The 27,687-nt window shown below is 43.1% G+C and overlaps 1 protein-coding gene across 7 annotated transcripts in view; it reads left to right on the top strand.

The window, feature by feature from the left end:
• Positions 1-20,997, top strand: part of dennd5b (DENN/MADD domain containing 5B) — an 86,954-nt gene extending 65,957 nt beyond the window's left edge. For 2 of the 7 annotated variants that reach the window (XM_080420857.1, XM_080420854.1), the window contains 15 exons: positions 3,100-3,250; positions 4,900-4,990; positions 7,743-7,874; positions 8,221-8,373; positions 9,159-9,240; positions 9,940-10,021; positions 10,608-10,736; positions 11,028-11,149; positions 12,481-12,626; positions 14,969-15,087; positions 17,103-17,290; positions 17,959-18,041; positions 18,788-18,914; positions 19,865-20,039; positions 20,257-20,996. In XM_080420857.1, the coding sequence (XP_080276983.1) occupies positions 3,100-3,250; positions 4,900-4,990; positions 7,743-7,874; positions 8,221-8,373; positions 9,159-9,240; positions 9,940-10,021; positions 10,608-10,736; positions 11,028-11,149; positions 12,481-12,626; positions 14,969-15,087; positions 17,103-17,290; positions 17,959-18,041; positions 18,788-18,914; positions 19,865-20,039; positions 20,257-20,440 (1,964 nt within the window). In that variant the 3' untranslated portion in view covers positions 20,441-20,996. Of the gene's footprint in view, positions 1-3,099; positions 3,251-4,896; positions 4,991-7,742; positions 7,875-8,220; positions 8,374-9,158; positions 9,241-9,939; positions 10,022-10,607; positions 10,737-11,027; positions 11,150-12,480; positions 12,627-13,878; positions 13,921-14,968; positions 15,088-17,102; positions 17,291-17,958; positions 18,042-18,787; positions 18,915-19,864; positions 20,040-20,256 lie in introns of all 7 variants that reach the window. The other 5 variants (XM_080420856.1, XM_080420853.1, XM_080420855.1 and 2 more) reach the window with 4 other exon arrangements.
• The last annotated feature ends 6,690 nt before the right edge of the window (positions 20,998-27,687 follow it).

The raw sequence follows: 27,687 nt of genomic DNA, 5'->3' as shown, positions 1-27,687 counted from the left end.
ACACACACACACACACACACACACACACACACACACACACACACACACACACACACACACACACACACACACACTTCCTCTCATCACAGCGCTGCTCAAAGCAACCTTGCTTGTACTGATGTTAAGCAGTGGCTTAATCCATTATGACCGGGGAGGAACGCATCTCTGTCATTTTAGATTTCTTTGGCTATTCAAAAATAGCAGATATACAAGCTCATAGCGTGATATGAGCTTGTAGATCTGCTTTTTTTTTTTTTCGTGAAAATGTGTGCACATCTTTGAATATATATATTTTTTAAAGTGAACATTTGTCAAATATTTTGTTCCAGGGCCCCCCAGAAGCAAAGATTTGAGTTACAAATGTTCGCTTTAAAAAATATATATATTCAAAGATTTGCACACATTTTCACGATTTTTCAAAAATAGCAGATCTACAAGCTACAAGCTTGTATATCCGCTATTTTTGAATAACCAAAGAAATCTAAAGTGACCCAGATGCATTCCCGGATTTAGTGGGTTAACCACACAAATGCTGATGTCCCTTTTTTGGGGCAAATTTTTGAAAATGGCCCATCTACAAGCTGTGCCGAGTGTGTTGCCACTGGCAGCGCCGGGTGGGATATGGGGGTGGGGGTAAGTAAGGGGCTATTACGTGGTAGAAAAGGCAGCCTTTTGTCTGAGTAATTGGGTACCTGCAAGCACCATCACCCCTCAATGAGCTCACACTCTGCAATTAAGGTTTTACATGGCTTGGCCCGTTAAGACCAACCAGCACAGGGCGCAGGCGGTTCGACAGGACGGGGCAGCCTTTCACGCACGAGCGCACACACACGTGTTTGTTTTACTATACTTGTGAGGACGTTGACATTTATTTATTTTTCTAACTTTTTTTTATTGATAGCATAGGAGACTGACAGGAAATGGGGAGAGAGAGATGGGGAGTGACACGCGGCAAAGGTCGTCGGGATCGGGAATCGAACTTGCGACACGCTGTCAGGCTGCATTGGCAGCCTAGGTGCCCGGACCGCTACCCTAGCCGTCCGGTCCAGGACATTGACACTTTAGGATGCCGATTTTATAAATGTCAAAAAAAGAAGCCATTTTAAAAGCCTAAAGCCGAAACGCGTTGTGAGCTTGTAGATCTGCTATTTTCGGTGCACGACACCAGTGCACAATGGATGAATCTAGTATAACTCTAAACCCCAACCCCTAAATCCTAAACCTTAATGTCTAATCCTAAACCTAAATATCTAATCCCCAACCTGAATCTTTTCCTAATTGTAAACCTAACTCCCCATTTATTTATTTATTTATTTATTTATAGCATAAAACAACCATTTATCTTGAGGACTAGGAAAATTATCCTCACAATGTCTGTTGTCTCAAATTCTTCTATGCTTGTGGGGACATTTGGACCTCACAGATATAGTAATACAAATACACACACACTCACACTTGGGTTCCCTCCGTTGTAAATACACAAAGGGCAGACAAGTGAGCAGCCATTAGCTCCCCTTTATAATTCCATTTTGTGACGGGTCTGGTCATAGATTTTCTAATGGCCTCTGACCCTCTCTCAGTCAATCTGTGTGCTTTGCTTCTCCCTGCTGCACAATCAGCAGCAATTAACCACACTTAACGAAGTGGAGCCTTAAATGAGCACTAATTAAGGAAAAGAAAAAGACCTTAGCAAACAGAATGGAGGGAGATGGTGTCTGGGTACGCGCACACGCTTGTGTGTGCACGTGCGTGTGTGTGTGCGTCAAGGTAAAATAAAAGAGTTGAAGGACAAACCACCATGATACGGTCCAACAGGGAAGATAGATGGAGAGAAATGCGAGAAGAAAAGACATAAATACATACAGTAACTAACAGCAGTACCAACAAGCTGCTTTGGAACGGCCATAATCGCATGTTTCTGGTTTGAGCAGATGATGGTGAACAGCGACCGTGTCCTGCTCGCCTCATTAGGCTAGGACACATCCTTGGAGATGTGTTTGCTTGCTTCCCAGTCCTTATAATAATACTTGTCTTTTGATACTTGTATATTGTAGCTGTCGGGCAGAAACCTAGTATCTCAATTTTTTCAGAATCAGAATAATGTTTTATCAATTTTATGTCGTTTTTTTTTCTTCCGTCAATTCATGTTGTACTTTGTTAATATAATGATTACCGGTGCTATTTCTGAAACTTTTTTAAAGTGAAAGTGTTTAAGTGTGTCTGTGGGCATTAACACATTCCATGCCAGAGTTTAATCTCATAATGTACTCACCAGTGCCAGCGTTTTATTGTTGTTTTTTAGTTTTTTTCATGTCGCCACAGACCTCGCTAAATAAGTTAAAAGTGCGCGTTCATTTGGTTCTAAACACACAGCGGATCTGTGAGAAACGGCCAGCGAAAACAGTTTCCAAATGCGAGCCGCCATCTTGAAGATACAGCCGATCAACGCTAAACAGTGATCAGCGAGGAGAAAAACAACAACCGAGAAAATAGAGTTTTAAACAGGATCACAGACAGGAAGCGGATACGATCGAAAAAACCGGAACCCGAATAATTCTGTTTCCGACCGGAAACCGGAAACGGAAATGGATCAAAAAAAATCGGAAAGTGCACCTGGGGCAATTTCAATGGGAATCGGCGGTTCGCGTAGATCTACGCGACTGGCACGCTGCGGCTTTAAATAGGTTCGCGTAGATCTACGCGACTGGCATGCAATGTGTTAACAAGAGCTTGTGACTAAATAATAACTACACTGGAGGATCCATTGAAACTTACTTACTTAATCCTCTTCGTTCCCTGTGGGACATAAGGCTGCGACTATTCTGCTTCCATCTGGTCCTATCCTGTGCAGCATGTTGTGCCTCGCCCCATGTTAGGTTTGCCATCTTCAGTTCTGAGATCACAGTTCTTCGCCAGGTTGTTTTTGGCCACCGTTGTACTGCTTAGATTTGATCCATTGAAACGCAGGTTTTTTCTTTTTAATTTCCTTAAAAGTAACAGTTTTGCACCTGACATCGATGATACATGTAGTATATCTGCCCTGCATGCATGCATGCCATGTATGCTAACCCCCCCTGTTTGCATGTTGTGTCCTTGCAGCCCAGGCCATAGAACAGCGCCTGATGAAGATGGACCACACAGCCATCCACCCCCACCTGCTGGACATGAAGATAGGCCAGGGCAAATACGAGCAGGGCTTCTTCCCCAAGCTGCAGGCCCACGTGCTCAACGCCGGACCCACCAATAACAAGTTAGTCAACTATCCCATGCACTCGTCAATAGCAAGAGAGACTTTTACTCCAGAGAGTAAACATTTTCATGTCAAGGACCCCCAAATTGATATGTATGTGGCCGTGGATAGGTGAGGGAACAATAGCTACCACAGTGTGGCATTATTCTTCACACCGTTGCATTTTCTTTTACACTTTTATGGTTTTGCACTTCTACACATAAGATTGTGCAGTAGAAATGGACCAATAATGGTCCATTTCTACCCGTTTAGAGTTTAATGAACACTGAATCATATACATAGAATGCAGCGAGACAGCGCGGTGCCTCAAGAACCTAGGATCCCAGTTAAACAATGAACCTAGCATCTGTTTAATTTACATGCTATCTAAATTACATTACTTAATATTGTGGTCAAGAAAACGAATCTAAGTAACAAAAACATGAGAACAAATGATCAGGATATGTCTGCACGGTAGCTAAGGGAGAGTAAAGTGGAGCAGACTGAGGTGGAGTCTGAAGAGGTGAGTCTGAAGAGGTGAGTCTTAAGACTACGGCGGAAAATTGGGAGTGAGTCTGCAGTTCTGACTGCAATGGGGAATTAGTTCCACAGTTTGGGAGCCAGGAGGGAGAAGGGTGTGGGACGTGTGGAGCGTAGGGCATTCACCGAATAGTCGAATATTCGAATATTCGAATATCAAACCGACTATTCGACTATCAAACCACTATTCGATTATTCTATTTTTTTTTTTAAACAAAAAAAAACGTTTTTTTCTTTTCTTTTATTATTATTTTTTTTTTAGTGTCTTTTCTACAGCAGACATGCAGCTGTGAGCTCTGGTGTGACGTCAACTCGCATTCCTTGAGTCGAGTCATCAATGCCATTAAAAAAATAATAATAATAATAATGTTTAGTTTTTTTATTATTTTATTTTTTATAATCAAATCGAATATTCGAATACTTATAGGTCGAATAATTCGAATGCTAAAAATCACTATTCGTGAATGCCTTGGAGCGTTGTCCCGGGTGTTTTAGGGAAGGTTCACACAGCTTCCCTGTGTTAGTTGGGCTGAGTGAGCGGGAGGGGTTGGATGATTGGATCAGGCTTTGACGGTATTGGGCGTTCCATACTTTTGGTCAATGGGGGGTCCGAGACCCCTAGAGGGTCCTCAGAGTTACAACATTGTTTTACATTAACCACTTAACCGTAGCACCCCTATTCTGGGGGGAACATTTGCTGAAAATAGCCGATCTACAAGCTCACAACGACGCGCTGTGAGCTTGTAGATGGGCTATTTTCGCCTAAGTGGTTTGGTGTAGAAAAAAGAGCAGACCAAGTGCAGAGCCATAGGTCAGGTTTACAAAGTATTGAGAGTATAAGTGGTTAAAATTAATGTCTGAAAATACACATGAATCCAACATAGAAAATATATTGTGTAAACATACAAACAAAAAACGTTAATTTACACAATACTGATGATAGCGCTGTCAAACAAGTCTATGAAGGTACTTGTATCTATGAAGTTTAATCTGCAACACAATTTTATACATTATGTAGTGTGGGTCCCTGCTTCATCTCTCTCAGCTAAGGGGTCCTTGGCCTAAATTTTTTTTTGAAGGCCAACAAAACATCAGTGTCAGTTCTTCATAAAAGTGGTGTGTGTTAGCAGATGGTCCCATCGGACGGCCACAGCTCAGCGCAGGAAAGACCGCCACAGGCAGCAAACTGAGCATCTGACCTTGGACAACGACCTCAAAGAGGTACAGTAGACCACCTGCTCAACCAAGCCCGCTTTCCAACATAATATTCTTCTTCTCCGTGCTTTAGAAGCATGCCTTTACTGTATGTCTTTTTCTGTTTACCGTGTTCATCTTTTGTGCTCGTGTTTTCCGTTCAGTTTGTCATTCGCTGTAACCACATCCGTCTCTTGTCATGTGCATGCTGCTCTCTTTTCTCCCTCTTTCTTTCTCCCCCCCAATCTTCGTTTTGTTCCTCTCTTGTTTCTTTTCTTCTCGTGTCCTATCTGTGCTGGTCGGTTGGGTGGTTTTGGGCCGTGCCACTTCCTTGCAGCAGGCAGAGGGGTGTCTGGTTCTGCAGAACTCCATGGCATTTTGGGAGTGGGACAAAGCGTCCCCCCCGCCCCTCAAACCGCCCAAAAAATCGGCCTCAACGTCCTGCCTGGTACGTGGTGGAGTTTGATGGTTGTCACATGGATCCGTTCCCTCTCTCACAAAACCCCCGCTGCAGTTCCAAAAGTACCTCCAACAGTTCCTCCCACCACCCCCCTCCGTCCCACCCTCCTCTGTCCAAGACCCGCTCTAGTGTACACTGACCATCGTGCACCAGAGTTATTAACCACATAAACCTCATATGGGTGACCAGAGTCCCTCAGGGCTCTATACTAGTGTCTTTTCTGTTTCTGTTATTGTGGGGAAAGCTTTCCTTGAAAATATTTTCTGTGAAAGCCTTTCACACAATAAGGATGCTGGGGTTTAAGTGGTTAACCCGTTCAATCCGGGAACGAATCTCTGTCATTTTAGATGTCTTTGGCGATTAAAAAATAGCAGATATACAAGCTCATAGCGCGGCACCGAGTGCCTCGCTATGAGCTTGTAGATTTGCTATTTTTGAAAAATCTTGAAAATGTGGGCAAATCTTTGAATATATACCGTATATATATTTTTAAAGCAAATTTGTAACTCAAATCTTTGCTTCTGGGGGTCCCTAGAACGAAATATTTTGAGATGGAGGTCCGTGGCCAAATACATTTTTTTGGGTGGTCCTTGACATGAGAAAGTTTCAGAATCACTGATATTATCCCCAGAAGCAAATATCTGAGTTACAAAATGTTCGCTGATATACAGTATATTCAAAGATTTGCACACATTTTCATGATTTCAAAAAAATAGCAGATCTACAAGCTCATAGCGCGGCACCGAGCTTGTAGATCTGCTATTTTTGAATAGCCAAAGACACACAGATGCGTTCCCGGTCTTAATGGGTTAAGGGCTTTTTCACAAGGGAAGCGACTGACCCGTCTAGTAATTAATTTTCAGTGAGAGGCGAGCGGGCAGGTAAGGGAGGCGCAATCTGACAGGCGGAGCTCCCGTGAAATTGTCCCGTTCGCTTTTTGTTCAATTGAGTTTACTTTCAAGATGTTTTAAGATTTAAAAGTACAAGTATTATAATACGCAACACTTTGTGAATGCAATCCCCACTCTAAGTAAACATTAAGTTATATAAAAAGTTAGTTTTAGTTAACCACTTAATTTCATTCATTTGATTTCAACAATATCGAGTTAACTGCAATATCCTTTGCCGCACTCGCACTGCCCCGAAGTGATCCTGCCGCTTTCACCCCTCTCCTGCATCACACACACCTTCACCTGCTTTGTTCACAAGAGTCCCGTAACTGTCTGTGTTGTCTGTTGAGACCTTGCCACAGCATCATTGTCAAGTGCAAATAACACTGCCACTGAATGCACCGTTATGCTTCACCACTTAAACCCCGTACGTTGTTGAGCGGAGTCCCAGCTCAACATTCTACCGATGCTGGGGTTTAAAGGTAGGGTAAGGTGGGATAATATATTTTGCTGAAACCAGAAAAAAAAAAAGGTTAAAGATTGTTCAATAACGGAGGTCTCCCCGTCTCTCCAGGTCTTTAATTAACCGAAAATACATTTTCAGCTGGGTTGCCAATTTCATCCAACCAGGACGAGAGTAGCCATTTATCAAATTTTTATAGTGTTCCAGTTCAAAATGTTGTCTCACTCATTTACATATTTGTGTCATCACTTCCAATTTCACTTGTTCATCCTGTATCCTGTTCTCTCTCTTGATTGGATGAAATTAGCATCCCGACCCTGAAAATTAATTTCATAAAGAGCTGGGAAGACAGGGAGACCCCTGTTACTGAACAAACACTCTATAGCAATGAGTACTATACAGTGTATAGGGCTGTTTAACGCAACAAACAAATATCACTTACACTACCTTTAAGTGGTTAAAACGATGTTTTCCACTGTATTAACTTCACTGCGTGGAACTCAGCAGGGTAGACAATAAAAGTGGAATAGTGTAATGGTAGCTCATCGTGATTCGTGACCAAATTGAACGGGTGTATGTTTTACCTGTGAGTTTAGCACTGTGTAGCAGCAGGGTGTAGCCATTGGAGTGTGAAAGAAAGTCGTAAAATCCCTGAGTGTTAATTTAACTCTGTGGGTGTACAAATGAAGGTAAATGGACCCATCATGGTCTATTTATAAATTCAAACTGAGGATTTTACTGTGTGGGGAGACCCGCGGAGGCGACTTTATTTTTCTCATTTTCGCGCTGTCATTCAACATGCTTGTCTCCGGCGATCATGTGGGAATTGACCGACAGCGGAGCAAATATGAAATTATTTTTTTTGATTCCTGACACACACACACACACACACACACACACATACACACGAACAGACACCAGAATGAAGAGCAGAGCTAATAATGTTTTGCGTCTGCTCTCCATCAGAGGTTCATGCAGGAGGCGCGTAGCCTTGGAAAGAACCTGCGCCAGCCCAAGCTGTCCGACCTGTCCCCCGCGGTCATCGCACAGACCAACTGGAAGTTTGTGGAAGGCCTGCTGAAGGAATGTCGCATGAAGGTGAGAAACCTCACTACAGACCACAATCGATTGATTGATCGTTAAAATAAACATGCTCTTAGCGTGGCAGCCAATTTAAGCTGTGTGCCGTGTTAAGTGGTCAGATGGGTGGGCCACGAACACTTATAAGATTTTCAAGTGGGCCCTGATCCAGAAAAGGTGTAGAACCACTGTACTATATTATACTTTAAAATCCGGAGCCTCAATTTAACTCTTGAGAATGTCAAAATGGCCCCACACTCTCTGCACACAAACCATATTGAAGGGGGGTCCATGATGTCCTCAAAAGTATAGTAATACATGTGTGTGTGTGTGTGTGTGTGTGTCTGTGTGTGTACGCGCGCAGACCAAGCGTATGCTGGTAGAGAAGATGGGTAAGGAGGCCGTGGAGCTGGGCCATGGGGAGGCCAACATCACAGGTCTGGAGGAGAACACGCTCATCGCCTCTCTCTGTGACCTGCTGGAGAGGATTTGGAGCCACGGCCTGCAGGTCAAACAGGTCAGCTCACACACATGTGCACGTACGCACACACTCACACAATTAAAGAGGAGAGAAAGAGAACTCTCAGAAAAAGTATCTGTTTACTTATTTTTAATCAGAGAATGTTTTCAGTCATCCAGCCTTTATCAGTGTGTGTGTGTGTGTGTGTGTGTGTGTGTGTGTGTGTGCCCTTTTGACCACTTAAACCCTCTACCGGTATACTGAACTGGATATGAGTTGCCTTGGTGCTCTTGGTGCACTCTTTTTCCCTCTACACCAGATCTCCTGGTCAAAACTAGCCGATCCACAAGCTCACAATACGTTGTAGACCAGCAATGTTTTAGCAGATGTTCCCCCCAGAATATGGATGCTGGGGTTCAAATAATCACATGTTAATAGTGATGACATTTACACCTGAGAAGATGTTCTGAGGTACAGAACCTACTGTAAAGACGTCTAGATTGAGGTGATTAAAAACAAGTAAATGGGTCCTTTTTTCTGAATGTGACCCTCTTTCTTTCCTCTTTAATGTTAACTAGGACGACGCACCAGACAGTCAGAGTGCGGTGGAATACAAACAAATTGATTATCTACACACACACAAACACGCATCCTCGAAGCTAACGTACATGCATAGCTAGACGCTAAGAGGTCATTGCCTGATGAATGGTCTCCTGGTAGCTGAGTGCGTGGGCAGAGGCTGTTTCCCCTGCTGTGTGCACCAGTAAATACTCCCTGCATCTCTCTGTAATTGGCAGTGAGTGTATTGGAGGTGTTGTAACCTTTGACCTTTAATCCTGTAGGGGAAGTCTGCCCTGTGGTCCCACCTACTGCACTACCAGGTCAGAGAGGAGAAATTACAGCAGCAACAAGCAGAGTCTCCAGGTAACACACACACACGCACGCACGCACACACGCACGCACGCACATGCTCACACACACACACACACACATATGCATTCATGCACATGCTGTCACTCCCTCACTCACAGACAGACGAGCTCACAACCCGATGCGAGTGAGCTTGTAGATCTGCTATTTCCGTAATTGTTTAATACAAAATAAATACATGTAAAGAAATCAACAATTTTGGGTTAATGTGGTTAACAATTTGTTTTAATTAAATAGTTAAATTGATATAACATATAAATATATATATAAATAAACATACATATCAAACATATTAGAGAGATGTATGTAATTCAGTGTAATTCAATGTAAATTACACCACTGCTGAAAAACGTCCCAGCCCAACAGTAACTTAACTAATAATTGGGCCGCGCGACCCGGAAATTACCGTAATAATCCTAAAACGGGAGCTAAAAAAAGTTTTATAAACATTAAAAAAAAAAAAAAAAAAAAAAAAAACTTTTTTGGGTGGCCCACCGGCCGTCTGGTGGCCCGTAAATGGCGCGGCCGTTCTGGAATTTTCCCGAATTTCCCAGTGGCCAGCACGTCCCTGGATAAAACATATCCTCACCGGCCATAAAAATGAATGATTAGAGGGAGGGTATCAAAAGCAGAGGCATGGATCCTCCCATGAACACACAAGAACACTCAAGGCTTCTCATTTCCTCCATGCAGTATCAAGCGGCCCGGAGAGAAGGAAGTCAGAACCAACAATAGGAATGCCGTGTCTGCGCATATCTGTTATACAGGATATGAGGTAGGTCTGCTACCCGCTGTCGTATTATGCTGAATGGACCTTTCTCCCTCTCTCTCCATCTCACACGCACGTACGTGCGTGTACACAAATATCGGCTCTGTCTCATTTCGAAGCATGCAGCCTATCTCATTGGTACCTAGTTCCTTATTATCTGCTATTATTAGTCTATACCTCCTTTCCCCCCCTGTACACCAAATCTCGTTGTCGAAAATAGCCGGTCTGCAAGCTCACACCGCGATGCGTTGTGAGCTTGTAGATTGGCTCTTCTCGCCGAATTTTTCGCCTGTTTTTTGTCAAAATTAATGTTTGCTTATTTTTGCCCAGTAATAGGGATGCTAGTATAGGGTTCATGTTTTTAAATTGCCACCCTTTCTTGCAAATGAGACAGAGCCATCCTTTAGTCTGTCTCACATACATGTACTTTTTTCTTTCTTTAATTCTCTCTGTGTTTTGCACATGCACTCTTAACCATCTGTGTCTTTCAATATTGTCTTCCGTTTCTCCATCACACAAACTGTCTGGCTTACTAACCTCTCTCTCTCTCTGTGTCTCTCTCTCTCTCTCTCTCTCCCTCACACACACACAGACATATCCAGAACATGTCGGAGATTAAAACAGAGGTGGGGAGGGCCAGAGCGTGGATTCGTCTGTCACTGGAGAAGAAGCTGCTCTCTCAGCACCTCAAAGCGCTGCTGTCTCGACAAGCCTTAACCAAGTGAGTGCACACACACACACACACACACACACACACACACACACACACACACACAGACAGAGACACAGACACAGACACAGACACAGACACAGACACACACACACACACACACACACACACACACACAGACATAGTAACACAACAGACACTGCATATGCGTACACTCACACAAATACATACAACCCTGCACATTAAAATCCTCAGTGTTGATTTAACTCTCAGTGCGTAAACAAATCATAAACAAATGTGAACCTTAACATGCGCTGTGTCTGTGTGTGTGTGATCCTGCAGGAAGCTGTATAAGCGCTACGCCTTCCTGCGCTGTGAGGAGGAGAAGGAGCAGTTCCTCTTCCACCTCCTCTCCCTCAACGCCGTGGACTACTTCTGCTTCACCAGTGTCTTCACCACCATCAGTGAGTTTTCCGCACCACCCAACCCCACTTACTTACTCACTTGCTTTTAATGTTTAACTGCATTAACCCTGGCATCCCAATCTTCATGCCTACTCTCATCTATGGTAGTGGAAAAAAAACGAAAGAATGACAAATTCTAAAACTATGATAACCTTGGAGTGCTGTGCACCAACCTCTGATAACTGCAGCAGAAGCCACAGCTAAAGCTCTGAAGACGGCTCCATGCTGACGGGGAAAGGCCTCTTCCCGCTCTTGTTTCTGCGTCAGTTGGTTTAATCTCAGCTGTAGATGCATGTGGATATACAGTAATAGGGATCAATGGCTGCCTCAGCTATTAGTATGAATAAACCATGAAGATACATGTACAGTTTAATTAAAGATTTAAAGCATGATGCATTATTCATTGAGCCACCCTCCTCTTGAGCTTGCTTCTATATTATAATACATGAGTAGCATGTACAACACAGTGTACACACACACACACACACACACACACACACACACACACACACACACACACACACACACACACACACACATGCGTACAGTATCTGCACACATGCTGTACCATGTAAAATAATGTAGTCACTATTATGTTATGCTCTTCTTCCTTCTATCTTCAGCCACACATTGTCTAATTTTCTCTTATAGTACACTGAGAATCATCGTCTCCAGCTTGACGTACCAAGTTCAATTTGGTTACTGTGCGCAAACAGATTAATATGAAAAAGGTAGCACTTCAACTTCAAGTCTGAGTCGATTTATCCACGCTAAATCCCATAGACTCCCATCACGTCATAAGAACTGCGTTCCAATTTTTTTTATATAAAAACGTTTGTCCGGTGATTTTGTCAGGTAGGTGACTCTGGGTCGTTTATGATATTTAGTTATATTTGATAATGTCTGTATTTGGAGAAAATGTATTTATTTTATCTAAATGATTTCATGTACAACATTATTTTCTCGCTCAACAGTAAACAGACTAACATACTTTATAAGTGTATACAGGGTGTCTGCACATTTCTAAAGTGACAATTTCAGGACTTTTAAGACCTTTTTAATACAACTAAAATAGAAAAATAAAATACAAATAAGACCATTACTGCATCAAAAGTAATCAACAAACTATACAAATGCAAACATTTTGAAAATAGCCGATCTACATGCGCGCAATGCGCATATTTGATTTGATTATGAATACTGGATTTTGGGTTTAACACTCAGACACTGAGAAAGCCCACTGTCTAAGCACGTCCTCTTTTCTAACTTAATTTGTGTTCATATAATTGCATTTCTCTGGTACACTAACATTGTTGTGTTTGTCCCTGCAGTGATCCCATACCGCGCAGTCATCATTCCCATCAAGAAGCTGAGTAACACCATGACGACGTCCAACCCATGGGTGTGTGTGTCCGGCGAGCTGGGAGACTCTGGTGTCATGCAGATCCCCAAGAATGTCCTAGAGATGGCCTTTGACGTGAGTGTGACCTCTCAACCTTTGGCCTAAAGCCTGATTTATACTTATTTGCGCACCAACGTCACTGAAAATAGCCGATCTACAAGATCTGTAGATCGGCTATCTTTGCGCTCGCTGCTGGCGCACTACATAAGTATAAATCCGGGTTAACACATCCCATGGTCTCTAGCAGGCAGGAGCACTGCACCAACATTGACCCCTGGGGTGTTATTAAATGTTGGGTGCCAACAGGGGTGAGGTGTGTGGTTTGTGTGTGGGGAAAGAGTTTGTCAGGATCTTCACTTCGCTTCCTCATCTCTGTTCATCTCATCTCTCTGTTGTTTCATTCACTCCATCCATTGCTGTAAACAATTAACTACAGCGTGGCGCCGTCAGGAAACATCATAAGCATTGATTAAGGCAATTTGACATGTAGGAGTATCACTTATTTGTTTTTTATTTGTTTATTTGAGAGGGACAATATATATATTTTTATATATATATATAAACATATACTCATGAATAGTGCATTCAAATACAGCACAATACGGTGCGGTTAAGAAAGCAGTGTGAAATATACAAGGAGTTAGCAAGAATGCTAAAAACAGAACACAATTATCACTTATTCATAGCATTAATTCACATTTAAATACGTTTCACAATCACTCACTTTTGTTTTTGCATTTACAAGCCAGTAACTATTGAGTGAAACGTTACAGTGGGTCTGTGAAACACTAATGTAAGTCAAATGTGAGTTGGCTGCAGTTTAGTAAAGACACAGCTGCTATAAAGCTCTACCTCCCTCCTGAACTCACATTTCTTTCTGTACATCTTTCTAATGCATAATTTGTTCCCCGTCATACAACGGTGTCACGCTCCAAAAATAGCAGACCTACAAGCTCTGTAGATCTGCTATTTTCGTGCGTGTGACACTGTCTTAGGGCGAAGTATAAATTAGGCTGTTCTGGTGTTTTGTGTCCTGTCACTCGCACTACAGCGGCACTACACTCCACGTCTGGTGAATGAGCTCATCAAAACACTTGTTTGTGTGTGTGCCGCAATAATGGTGGCGGTGGGTGCCTCTCAATGTGACTAATGACCAGGCCTTCTCTACTTGTGGTCACACAATATGATTAGATACAGTATGTACCATTCTAGCATGCGTGTTGCTTTTAATGTCTCACCAAAATCCGGCACACGGCCGCAAAACCCACGTTTCATGTTGTCTACCCATCATGCACCATGTCCTAACAAGTGTCTCCATCTCCCTCAGTCTGCTTTCAGGCCTCACACGCACATCTCCGCCACATTTAAGGTTAGAGTCTCCCTCCATCTCTCTCTCTCTCTCTCTTTCCCTCTCTCCATATCTCAAACGGATCCCACCCCCATCTGTTCTAAATCGCTCTCTCTCTCTCTGGCCCTGGAACTGGGCTGGTTCTGGTCCGACACTGTCTAGTGTTCTTGTAGACATTGTTTTACATTATTATTAGTTTTTGCTGCAGGTTGTTCTAGTCAGGGGCTGGACAACCATGTCTCGAAGATCTACCTTGTGCCCGGAAATGTTGCCCACCCCGAAAGAGTTTTTTTAATTTGTAATTACATTTTTTACAGAATAGTTTTTTTGTTATTTATTCTGTGGTGTCATATTGTCATCATTCTTTGTCATCATTATTTGCTAGGTTTTTATTATTAAATTATTGACTTATTCTATGCTTATATTATTCATTTTAAAAAGACCTAAAAGCATCTGGCACTGGGTGATCTCGCCGGCCTTGGAAAACGGCTAAGTGATATTGTGCCCCAAAAGGTTGCCCACTACCCCTCTAATAGTTGATCTACTGTAGAACCCTGGAACAATCAGTTGGGCATTCTAGGTGTGTGTGTGTGTGTGTGTGTGTGTGTGTGTGTGTGTGTGTGTGTGTGTGTGTGTGTGTGTGTGTGTCATATGAGCCACCACATTTGGTTCCATCATATGCAACGCCATATCATGATATGCTGTGCAGTGATATTCATTGAGTCGATTATCATTTTTGCATTCAACGACACGTCAGTGTCGATGGTGGCATTTTTTGGGGTCATTGGGAATGCTATAGCAACTGTATTGTTTTGTTGTGTGTGTAGTGCCACATTATTAAGCACTAAAGTCCTCAGTGTTCATTTATCTTTATTTGTAACCCGCAAGGGTCCATTTGGTTACATTTGTACACTATCAGCTGATAGTTAAATTAACACTCAGGATTGTTAGGTGATGGACGTGTAGCTGATGGATTGAATTAGTGAAGAATCACCAGTATTTTCTGGGGGGTTAGGATCTCCTTGAGTCTCATTCTTATGTTGCGCCCTCCATCTGTGTGTTTGTGTAGTGTCAGAACCTGGGGAAGCTGACCACAGTCCAGCTGGGTCATGACAACTCGGGTCTCCTGGCTAAATGGCTCGTCGACTGTGTCATGGTGCGCAACGAGATCTCAGGACACACCTACAGGTGAGCGGATTCAGGTCTTTTTAAGCGGTGCTAGCCCCTTCTACAAGTAACTTTGTGTGTTTGTATTATCTATATTTGTACAGTATGTCTGCATCTCCATGTGAGCAAACACGTGCATGAACACATAAATGCAAGCCACTTATAAACGCACACACACACAGGAAGGCAAACACGCAAGCACGCACTCAAGACGCACACTACTGTAGCAGCAGCCTGCTGTTTTTTTAATTGGCAGTATTTCCAGCACCTGGGTGTGGTTTGCTTCAAGTGGGGCTGGTGAGAAGTCTATTGAAATGAATGGACAGGGATTTAACATTGTTCCTCTGGTTCTCAAAGTGGGGTCCAGCTGACTTCAGGGTTCCTTGAGGGGGTTCCAAATGTACCCTTACAGGTCTGTAACTCTGAGAGTGTACAAACATGTCCATTTGTACACTCAGAGTTATTTGGGTCCTTGAAATTAAAAGGTTTGAGAACCACTAGTACATGTAAAGCTCAATGAAATAAGCTCATCAAAGGCACCGCTTACTTCACACTGGGTGTGAGTTTTTTTTAACATTTGAATTCAACCTTATATATGTTGAAAGAGTAGAGCCCACTGACATCAATTCCCAGTGAGGGCAATACCACACAGATGGAACCCACACCATAAAGGCTTTCTTAATATTCTCTGCTGGAGCTTCCGTCTGCCACAGGGAGTTTTTACAACCTTAGGCTATGAAGACGTGTTAGACAGCATTTTTTATTAAATCTGAGATGACCAAGATTGCCTTCGGCCGTGGTGTGAGGAGACACTTATATGAAAAATGTTGAAAAGAAAATTTGGACAGAATAGCCTACGCTGCACTCTACGCACTACCACCAGTTTTTGTCAGTTTCCTTTTAATTTTTTTGGTCTGGAGACAGTGTTTCTGTATGCAGGGGCAGTGATTGCCTTTCCAACATAATGAGTGCAAGCTACTGAAATCCAACCACAATATAATCTAGGTAACATTGTACCATGCCAACATTACAGTACAAAATATGGACTATTGTGCAACAGAAAAATGTATACATGTAAAGACAGGAACAATAATAACATGTGTTCTGCACACTTCAAGGTGCTTCTCAGATATTTGGCTTGACTGATATCTTTTGTTAAGTTCAACAATTTTCTACTCGAGGTGCCCAGAGCGCTCCGCCCAGAAATGCTGGACGCCTAGAGCCCTGAAACACGATGTAAGACTTGGGGGGGGGGCACGGTGGCGCAGTCGGTAGTGCTGTCGCCTCACAGCTAGAAGTGGGATCGATTCCCGCCGGGGACGCTGTGGGCGCTGGGGGCGTGTCTTCTCCTCCGCGTCATCAGCGCCCGTACCCTAGGTGGGGTTGGCGAAAGGGCCTACTCTGTGTGGAGTTTGCATGTTCTCCCCGTGTCTCCTTGGGTAGGGGGGTAGTTAATACCCTCACAAAAACATGTAGTAATCCTGGTCGCTATACCGCCTCCCCCATGACAGCCGGGGCGCCTGATTGAGGGGAAGGGAACTGGTTGGAATAACGTGTTCCTTCCACGCGCTACGTCCTACCAGGGAAACTCCCCCCTGTCAGGTGACAAGAAGGTCAGTTGGCTCTCATGCATTGAAGGAAGCATGAGCTCGGCCCTGGCCTCCCTAGGCTGTGGGGGACTGGTGTAGGGCTGTAGTGCCCAGGATCACTTCGTAATCGATCAATCGTAATTGTTCATAATGTATTTATTCAACGTATCATTATATGCTGTTATACAAACTTGTATAGGGATCATCTCTACACTACGGCACCCTTTGAAACTCTACTTAATGGTGGTATGGTATTAACTTAAATCAACCCATTTGTTGATTCTGAGGAAGGCCAAAACGTCAATCAAATAAATCACTGCATACAGAATGGAGCCAGAGTGTGCGACTTTTTTCCTCCTTTTTAAAGACTGTTCCCAAAGGACAGCACCTCACCAAACCCTTGGTGTGCCTTACCGTTCCTAACCACCATTCACCTGTCCTCTTCAGGTTCCCGTGCGGGCGGTGGCTGGGTAAAGGGGTGGACGACGGCAGTCTGGAGCGAGTTCTGATTGGTGAGCTGGTGTTGCCCAGTACAGAGGAGGATTCTGGGAGGGGTTGCCGCACCCCGGAGCTCCAGCGTTCACCGTCCCAGACGCGACGCATCAGCATCACCTCGATGTCCAACCGCGGATACAGTCAGTGTTTTCTGCTATAAACAAAACAGTTCAGATTAAAGAAGCACTATTTAACCTTCCTCTTCTACCCCGGATTTGAACACGGTTTACTGCTGAAGTGCTGACATTTTTATATATAAATTGAATATTGACCATCAGGTCAAATTTGTGTCAGATCCACTGTCTAGGTGATACATGAGCTTTGACACGATCTAAATGTCTCAATAGAACAGCAGGGAGACAAAATACAAACACCCCAATTGTATAAGTTATATTGTATTAGCCTGAGGCTGATTCTACAAATGCCTTCTAAATCAGTAGTTCTCAAACTTCTTCGTAATTCAAAATTATTCAAAAATTCAAGCTCGCTTGTACATCTGCTATTTTTGGATAGCCAAGGCTAAAATTTAAAGTGACACAGATACTTTCCCGGTTTTAATGGGTTAACATACTCTGCCATACAGAGATTGGACAAATTTACATTTTATTAATTAAAAGTGAGTGAGTGTGGTTTTAAAATCTAAAACAGTAGTAATGCCATCTTATTAACAGTTTTATCTTTCTGTTTTATACTGAAATGGGTAGTCTCTCTCATTCTACCCATGTAGAAATGTAGTGCACTATAGAGAAATGAATGTAGAAAAACATGAAATTAATCTGTGGTTACGTGGTGGTTTGCCTGATTTCAGAGCCCACATCAGCCCAGATCCAGGAAGCCATCGGGGAGGCAGTGAACAACATCATCAAACACTTCCACAAACCTGAGAAAGAGGTGTGTGTGTGTGTGTGTGTGTGTGTGTGTGTGTGTGTGTGTGTGTGTGTGTGTGTGTGTGTGTGTGTGTGTGTGTGTGTGTGTGTGTGTGTGTGTGTGTGTGTGTGTGTGTGTGTGTGTGTGTGTGTGTGTGTGTGGTTTACATGTATATTGAAGCAAGTGGCTGAGTTAGAGTGCTGCAGGGTTATGAGAATAGTCTTCATGTCTTGTTAAACACATTTCTACAACCAGTGTTAGTAGCTGCAGGAGAAAAACAGTCTCTATGCTGCTGCTTACTTTGTCTGGTAGAATCATGAAGAGACAGGATATATGTATTGACCGCCCAGGCCAACCTCCATCCAGCATGGTTTTAATGCCTAACTGTCAGAGAGCTATAGGGAGAAAGGGAACGTTGAAAGAGACAGATGTGAAAGGAGAAGAGAGACAAAAAAACAGAGAGAGTGGGTGAGAGAGAGCTACGGAGCCCTGGAAGAGTCCATTAAGTCCACTGACACAATGGAGTTGATCCAGTCTCCAAATCTAATGCACTTTGCTCTGGAGGGGAGATGTCTCTTTGCTCATTGCCATGATGAACGCTTCACTCAGTGACTGACCTTCAGGAATGTTGTGTAACACTGATACAGAGAGCGTCCATTCTAAGCGGTGTACGGTTTTCATTAGCGCCAACTCAGCAGCCTTTAAAGGTTTCGTGTTTCAACCATCGTAACCCCCCTCCCCACCCCATCCCCTCCCCTTTCTCGTAACAGAGGGGCAGTCTGACCATCCTGCTGTGTGGAGAGAGCGGCCTGGTCGGAGCTCTGGAGCAGTTCTTCCACCATGGCTTCAAGTCCGCCCGGCTGTTCCAGAAGACCGTCTTTGTCTGGGACTTCGTGGGTGAGTGTGTGGAGCTACATTGCCCTCTGCTGGCCTAAATTGGAAACAGCTTATCGGTAGACTCGCAAAGTCAGTCTTTAACACCTTTACCGCCGGGCCCGTAGTTCTACGGGCCGTTAAATCCAACGGTTAAGCGCCGAGCCCGTAGTCCTACGGGCTGCGGTCTTTTCGCGCATGCGCGGTCCGGGTGCACTTTCGGAATTTTTTTGATCCACTTCCGTTTCCGGTTTGATGACAGGAAATAGAATTATTTGGGATCCGGTTTCGACGATCACGCCCGCTCCCATTCTACAGACGAAACTGAAACTCAATTCTCTTCCTGTAGTTTTTTCTCCTCGCATTTCACTGTTTAACGTAATCCGCTCTAACTACAGTCATGGAAGTCCGTTTGACATGCGGTCTTCACTGGGAGATACAGGGAGATCTCGCGGATGTAAACAGACCGTTCACGGCTCAATCTTAAGGATTTTAACAAGATCTATGGCGACATGAAAAAACAAAAAAACAACAAAAACACCTTGGCACTGGTGAGTACATTATGAGATTAACCTCTGGCGGTGGATGTGTTAAATGCTTTGCTCAACTAGAGACTGCAATCACCTAGATTTTCGTTGTTACACCTGTGTGGAAACTATTAGAGAGTTAAGAAATATATATAGAGAAAAAACTAAGTACGAAAAAAGACCTGCATTGCAGAACCGATCTAAACTCTTTATGGCAGCCCTTCATATTGTGGTGGTGACGGGAACCTACGTCAAAGCAGTAGGCATAGGTTTGGTAGCAGCTGTTCTCACCGCCATTCTAGCAAGGTTCCTCGCATTTAGAAGTAACCAAGTATTGGTAGGCGATCTTAGTATTAAGCCATTTATTTGGGGGCCCACTTGCTTATGTCAGCACCTCTCCTATGTTAGTAAAAAAAACTCAACTTGTGTCCTTCCCTCTCTCTACAGAGAAGGCCGTGGCCTACATGGAGACAGCAGACCAGATGGGAGACCTTCAGGAGACCTCGGAGCCCCTGGGTATGACCTGCCAATCACTCTGCCGCTATGTCAACGCCATTAACTCCACCCCCAGGAACATTGGCAAGGACGGAAAGTTCCAGCTGTTGGTTTGCATGGGCGCGAGGTAGGCTCTGCTTTGAATCAAGGGTCAATAACAGTAAAAAGACAGTAAACAATTTAGTTGAGATTTATATATATTTTTTAATCTAAGAAATGGGGAAAAAAGGAGATACATAAAAATTGATCAGCGACGCAAAGATGGGTCCTGACCCACTGTTTGGGAAACAGTGGCGTACAGTACAGTATGACTGATCTTTTTCTATCCACCTCTTTTTCTGCAGGGACCGTCTGCTGCCCCAGTGGCTCCCCTTACTGGTCGAGTGCCCCGTGATCCAGAGGATGTACGAAGAGTCCGCTCTGCTACGAGACCGGACCACCGTCAACGCCCTCATCAGCGTCCTGGAGACTCTCCACGACTTCACCGTCACACTGGAATCCTCGCTGGTCAAAGGCGTCGACCTCTAACCTCTGCTGGACTACCAGCCCAGGACTACATTTCCCCCACAATCCCCCCCCCCTCCCCCACCTACTCACCCATCAGCACACTGACTCCCAGGATTTTTGACACGTCACGAGGGAATGAAATGGCAAAGACAAGAGGGTGTTCTTTCTCTTAAACACGTTCAACCTGGTGTTCCTATTTTTTGGGGCAGATCGTTATAGATCGTTAAAGATTTTTTCACAAATGTCTTCAATACTTTTCAACATTCTCAAAAATAAAGAAGATGGGTCATGGGGCTGTAGTTTGGCTATTTTCGCTGTCTGTCGTACGACAAAGTACATTTATCAAGCACCTTGATGACCAAAGCACACAAGTTCTTCACACAAGAGGCTTGAGCTTTGGATTCATAATGAGTTTGGATGCAGTATTATCACCCTGCCTGTGGTTTTAAAAGACCCTTTTTAACTTTTACTAAGGACCTTTTATACAAAATAACAATGAAAGGAATGTCACTGGTTCTCAAAGTGGGGTTAGGGGGACCGCCAGAGTTCCTTGGGGCTGTTCTAAGTGGACCCTTACGGGTCTGTAACTCTGAGAGTGTACAAATGGAACCAAATGGCCCTGTAAGGGGCCATTTGGTTCCATTTGTACACTCTCAGAGTTTTGGGGGTCCTTGAAATTAAATACGTTTCAGAACCACTATGTGATGTGTGTGTATAGCCTAGCCTTCTTTAGGTACAGTACAGTAGGTTCTCTCAAGTAGAGACTCTTTCTCACCTGCGTTCTGTCTGCGACTGCTGGCTATAATGCCGGCGTCTCCCGGTTAGTGGTAGTATTAGCAAGCATGCTCGTGGACCTGTACTACTGGGCCATAGAAACCAGAATCTACCACAGAATAAGACTGTTTTGACACTGCTGACTCTCTGTAGTCGCCACACTGGAAGGACTAAAGATGTGGAGTGGACTACGCCGAACGCATAGTGATGGACAATGGTGATCAGGAGGCCCGCAGATAGATTCTGCAAGAAGCTGAGCCATGTACGGTGCGGTGTGGCGATGAACTAACGGCTCTGTTTTCCCCCGCCATGTTGGGCTGGCATTGGACCCCTCCCCCCCCCCCCCCCCCTCTGCATTACGATTGGCTTGCCGATGTTGATGGACCAGACACGGGGACAAGATGCGGCCTGGCGGCGGGAGCTTATCTGAAGCTGCATGGACCATTCCTACCAAAATGTCAGGTGTAGACCTGGCTGTTGAAAACTGTATGCGTGTATGTATGTGTGTGTGTGTGGGGGGGGCGGGGGGGTGACAAAAGTAATTTCACAGATGGGTGTATAGGTATGTGAGCATTTATGCTTCTACTTTTATTTTTATATGTTCCAACTTTTTAGTATTTGGAATGATCCACTGGTTTCTGAAGAAGGACAACAGCACAAAATAGTACATTACTGGAATGTGTGTGTGTGTGTGTGTGCGTGTTTACTTGAACCTGTGTATGCCTCATACATTCAGCACTGGTACAACTGCATGGCTGTTCAACAATAAGAGATTCTGGACCACTTTGCCAATGCTATCCTGGGTCTAATAGTAACTATCAATTTTTTTTTCTTTTCTTTCACTGATGGATTTAAACGAATAACTGTTAAAGCTGCAAAGTACATTGTCATTTTTCACCCTGGCAATAGTAACTAGAGAGTGATTCAGTCCCCCTCAAACTCTAATCCTTCTTTGTCAAAGTGAATTGATTCTTGGTGAAAAACAAAAGGTGTGTGTTTTGGCTTTGGTTTGAAATATAATCCTTTATTCTAGGAGTTTTTTTGCCACGTTTGCCATTTTCCAGTTAGTGAAGTAATTCCTAATGCAATCCCCTGTAAATATTTGGATTATTAGTGCATGTCGATGAAAGATGACCCGATTTTGACCGAAATGTATTTATTTTCACATTCTCCTCTGATGACGTTGAGGCGAAAGGTAAAAAAGGAGGAAAAAGGAGCAACCGGACTCATCTGTATTTCGTTGCTGTCGGGCAGAAACCTCTTATCTCCAGTTTTTTACTTTTTGTGTAGTAAAGTAGCAGATCCACAAGCTCGAAACGCAGTGCGAAGCGACGCATTTTGAGCTTGTAGATCTGCTACTTTTGCTATTTTTGAATTTGAATCCTAAAAAGTAACAGTTTTGGTTTTTGGACATACACCCGACAGAGACGATTTCCTTCTTTCCCTCTGTTTTAACCACTTGAACCCTAGCATCCATATTCTGCGGAGAACATTTTTGCCAAACATTAGCAGATCTACAAGCTCATATCAAGCCGTGTTGCGACGCGTTATAAGCTTGTAGATCGGCTATTTTCGGTAAAGAGATTTGATGTAGATTGGAGGAAAAAAAGCACACCAAGAACAGAGCAACTCAGATCCGTTTTACGTATAGAGGGTCTAAGTGGTTAATCTGCAGTATTGAAGAGGTTCTTTCCCCCCAGTATTTAGTCTGTAGAAGACAAACGGCCCACCAGGGATGGTTGTTAACAGCATGATTTTATGTATCTAATATTTTCATTTCTATCTGTGGTAGGCAGAGAGCCTTAAATGCGGTTGTTTGTGCTGGTATATCACTGGCATTCCGGGTTTACAAAAATAAACCTGTAGAATAAACAGGGAAACATGTCTTCTACCTGATGACCACTCTGTCTCCCCTTTACATCATCACATTGTACCACTTTGGTCCTGCTGCTATGCTCTTGAAGACTTAAGCATCATTTATACTTAAAGGACCACTTCTTCTTTTTTGTATAGCATAGAAACCGAAGACATTGCTCTTGTATTAATCAAAAAAAGGTTGAAATCTTGTTTGAAATGACCAAACCTGCCTACCGCTTATGTCACTGGTAGGCAGGTTTCTGAATCTGAACTGTCCACAGCCCTCCTCTGAGACATGGACAGAAATGGTGCCATTTTATAACATTAGTGTTCTAAAGCATTATGAGCATTAGTGAGGACCAATTATATGAAGATAGGTTGAAAAATGGGTGAAGTGGTCCTTTAATCGTACACGGTACAATCCTCAGTGTTGATTTAACTCTGAGAGTTTTCTGTGAGAGTTGTAGTATGAATTCGGCTTAATTTTTTTTAGAATTGTGTCTAGAATTCATCAATACTTGTCTGGGGTTAAAGTATGAAGGAGGCGAGCTGTGTAGGTTCTGCCAAACTGCTACCTGCATGCTTTCTTACTCCCCTTTTCTGCTGTATAGTCTCTTTAAATATAGCGCTACTGAAGTTCCACCATATCAAATGGGCGAGACCTCCATTAACAGCTTGCATCTAAATAGACGAGACCCGTCCTCATCACACTTCCAGCTCTTTAGGACATATTGTGGAAATCAAAGTGTCTCTGGGCCCCTTGTTTTACACTGTGCTCAACTGGTTCCTTGTTACATAGTTTTTTTGTGTGACAAATTTAAAACTGGCAGATCTGGAAGCAGAAGATCTGCCACAAAATCTGGGGAAAAGTAAGTGCTACAGAAGGCCTTTCCATATTAAGTCCTACCTATAAGACATAAGCTACCAAACAAATTGACATGTGTATGTAGACTTGTCTATTGTTCTGTTCTGATATTTATTATGCATATTTCATTAAAAACACCCAATACATAGAAATGTTTTTTTTTGTTGTGTGTTTTTAGTGTGTGTGTGTGTGTGTGCACGTGCGCTCGTGTGCATGCAGTCATGCATGTATGTCATATTAACACATTCTTTGTGATCCTGTGAACTTGACCCCTGTTAGACCCTGGGGGTCTAACACAAAATTGTGTACTTTTGAATACATGTGTTTTTTTAAAGCAAATACTCCAGTACTTGCTTGAGTACAAATTTGACTGACCAACTTTCTCTAGTTGAGTAATATTTGACCAGGAGTATCTATACTTTAAATTAAGTACTTTGTAGAGTGCTTTGTTCAAGCTACTGCTGAAGATGATCAGTAGCTTTGCTTTTTGACAGAATAGCAGCAACATTTTCAAGTTTTACAACTTTGGTCAAACAGCGCTACCGTGTGGTCGTTTGCGTGTCCTGCAAACTCTCCACGGCAACAAGACCCCCCCACTCCCCACCCCATTTCCCGCGTAATTTCCGTGCTTATATGGACATTGGGATGCGGTGACTTAGACATACGTCACACGTGTATGCAAATTCCTCTGATTGAAGGAAAAAAAACAGAAAATGGTGGAGTGGTGGGCCGCACTCCGCGCATGCGCATACGTTTCTACTACGGACAGTGTGGTGAACTAAAGTGGTGCTGGAGGCTTTACTTCAATGAGAGTCACTCAAAAAAAGACGTCTTTTTGACTGTATACAGGACGAAGGTTTTATTTTGAAAAAGCAAAGACAAAAAAAAAGGTAAGTTTCTATTTGGTGTTCAAAGAAAATGTGCGTGTCACTCACACACAAAGTGTGTTTCGGCGTGCGTAACGTTTTAACCGCTGACTGAAGTTGTTAGTCTGAGGAGGAAGATGTCTGGTCTGGTTTTCACTAATCGCAACAAATGTAAGCGATGCAACAACAACCTCAAAACAAACCCTCCAAGCGGTTCGACTTCGAGCGACAGTTTTAGGATGCGTTCGTAGCTCCAAAGTTTGATGACATGTCGTGTTCATTAGATGGGACCATAGGATGGGACCGTTGTTGTTGGTGGTGGAACCGTTTAGTTTCAGCGTGGCGATGTGGGGAGGATTGTTGTCGAAAGTCTGTCAGCCCTCATTCTTTACGTTTACGTCCGTTTTACTGTAAAACGGACGTAAAGAATGAGGGCTGAAAAAAAAAACTAGAACACAACACTTTTACACAACAAACTTAATGTTCGGATGTTTTTGTCAAACCTGGCGGTTTGCAAATACAGTGTTGCTTGCTCACTTCGCGTTTTGTTTGGGAGGTTTTTGGTGTATTAGTGTATGTGTGTGTGTGTGTGTTCAGCGTCCAAAACCCACTGAAACAATTATCTGAAAGAGGAGTTTGACAATGGTTTGGGGTTCCTAGTTCCTACCACCTTTTTAGATGTGATTTTTAACCTTGAAATAAATGATCCGTCGTCGCACCAGAACTCGGGAATAGTTAAGGAGTGGAGTGGAGACAGCGTGCTGACTGTTTACAATTCAACCCCCTGAGTGACGACGCACTCAGTCATTCTGAACACAAAGACTTCATGCAAACAATGGATGTGTGTTGTTAACTAATATCACTGTAGGGTGGATGGATGGGGCAGTGTTTACTGTCTGCAAGGTGTATGCGTTCTATTAGTGGAACAGCAAGCTCTTGTCCCGGTGTAGGCTGTTAATGGGAGGACCGATCGGTCTTTAACCGATGGCTGGTGCCTTGTCCAGCTAGATTGACAACAACAACCCATAAAATAACGTGTAGCTAATTTATAGTGTTTATGCGTTTTTAGGAACTTAATTGGAGTTGTGTTTGAACCCATACATATCTTTTGTCCAGCCTCGTTAAGGCCTACCGAATGATGATGAGCATCAGTCGTTTCACTTCTGATGTAACCAATACTAAAACGCTCGCCCCAAAACACAGTCGCCCCGGGGCAAATCCGGCGGTATTCACCTGGTATTCCTGAACGTAACCTCAGTAAATTATGCCTTAACGGTTTAACCTAACCTTATGCCTAAACATAACCTCAGTAAAACTATGCATAGCCTAACCCTAAACTTATTTCTAACGTTATCCTCACCTCAGTGAAACGAATACAAGAGTACAATGGGGGCGAGCGTGTTTTGGGGCGAGTCTTTCGGTCACCCATGTGCTTCAGTATGGCCATCGTTATGCAATAGTGTCGATTGTAGCTTCAACGCAGCATCATTTACCCCTTCAAAGTGAATTATTTGAGGCAATGGTGGTTACAAATGTCCACAATACAACGACAAGATCGAGATGTGTTCATATGTGTAGTTGTATACAGCAATAGGCTACAAATAGTTTTTCTTTCTCTTTTTTTGCATCAATGACATCAATTGTCTACTAAAACCAATATTTTTTTATTGCGTTGTTGATTTTTTTGATTAATACTTAAAAAATGTGACAGTAAAGGCTAACCGTCAGGCGGTGTTTGTGGCTGTATAATATCATATAATATCGAGCATCACTTCACTTGGATGCCGCATCTCTCTCGGCCATGGTGAGCACATGGCGCTCCGCCACTTGCATCAGCACCACGGTTGCATAAGAGTGTCGCACAGTGACAGCCGGGGCCGTGCTGTTCTGTTCCCGTCTGTCTGACAGTGGTGGAAAAAGTACTCAAATGTTTTACTTAAGTAAAAGTATCCATACTGTTTAATGTAGAAATACTCTTGTTACAAGTAAAAGTCCGGAATTCAAAAGTACAAAAGTATTGGTATCAAAATGTTCTTACTAGTAAGTACCAAAAGTAGAAAGTACTCATTAGGCAGAAGGTCCCATTTCATATTTTCAAATGTATAAAATGTATGAAAATCTTTTGAAAATAGCAGATCCGCATGCATTGTGAGGGCTGAAGTGGTTACTGCATTGTTTTGTAATAATAATCATAATCTACAAAGTAACTAGTAACTAAAGTTTTCAAATAATTGTAGACTGTGGCGTAAAAGTACAATATTTGCCTCTAAGATGTAACTTGAGTAAATGTACTTAGTTACTTTACACCACTGCTGTCTGATGATGGCTGCTAATTAACCTGTCTGGCTGGCCTCAGCCGCCAGGCAGGCAGCTAGTTGGGGGGGGGGGCGTATATATGATCGTATATATGATCATTTGCGTATACGACGCAAATGATCGAGTCACACACTCACCCAGCTCATAACGAAATTCCATGATCCATTTGTGCCACTTGAACAACAGAAGAAAACATTAGAAATGTGTAGGGTAGATGGATGCCTATGCTATGTCTGCAGATGTGATGTTTAATTTATTGCAATCTGCGTTTCGTTGGCGTCGGGTGGAAACCACCTTGTATGTCCAAAACCGTTGCTTTTTTATTATTTCTTTTTAATTAAAGTAGCGAAAATATGTGAGCTTGTAGATCTTCTATTTTCACTACTTTTGTGTGGAACACTTTTAAGTAGGGTATTAATAAAATAAATCATGAAAAGATGAATTATGCAGATATGAGGGTTTCTGCCCGACAGTGGTGTTTTGCTCTTGACTTTCTTATAGGAGATACCTGTGCATAATGACGTTTTAAGAACTGTATCTACTTTGCAATTTTACATTAAAGAAATGTTTATTTCCATGTCATGTTGCAG

This window comes from Gymnoscopelus braueri, assembly GCF_963280865.1.
Source record: "Gymnoscopelus braueri genome assembly, chromosome: 23".
NCBI classification, from domain to species: Eukaryota; Metazoa; Chordata; class Actinopteri; order Myctophiformes; family Myctophidae; genus Gymnoscopelus; species Gymnoscopelus braueri.
Note: the sequence above shows the minus strand (reverse complement) of the source record. Positions and strands in the feature narration are given on the sequence as shown.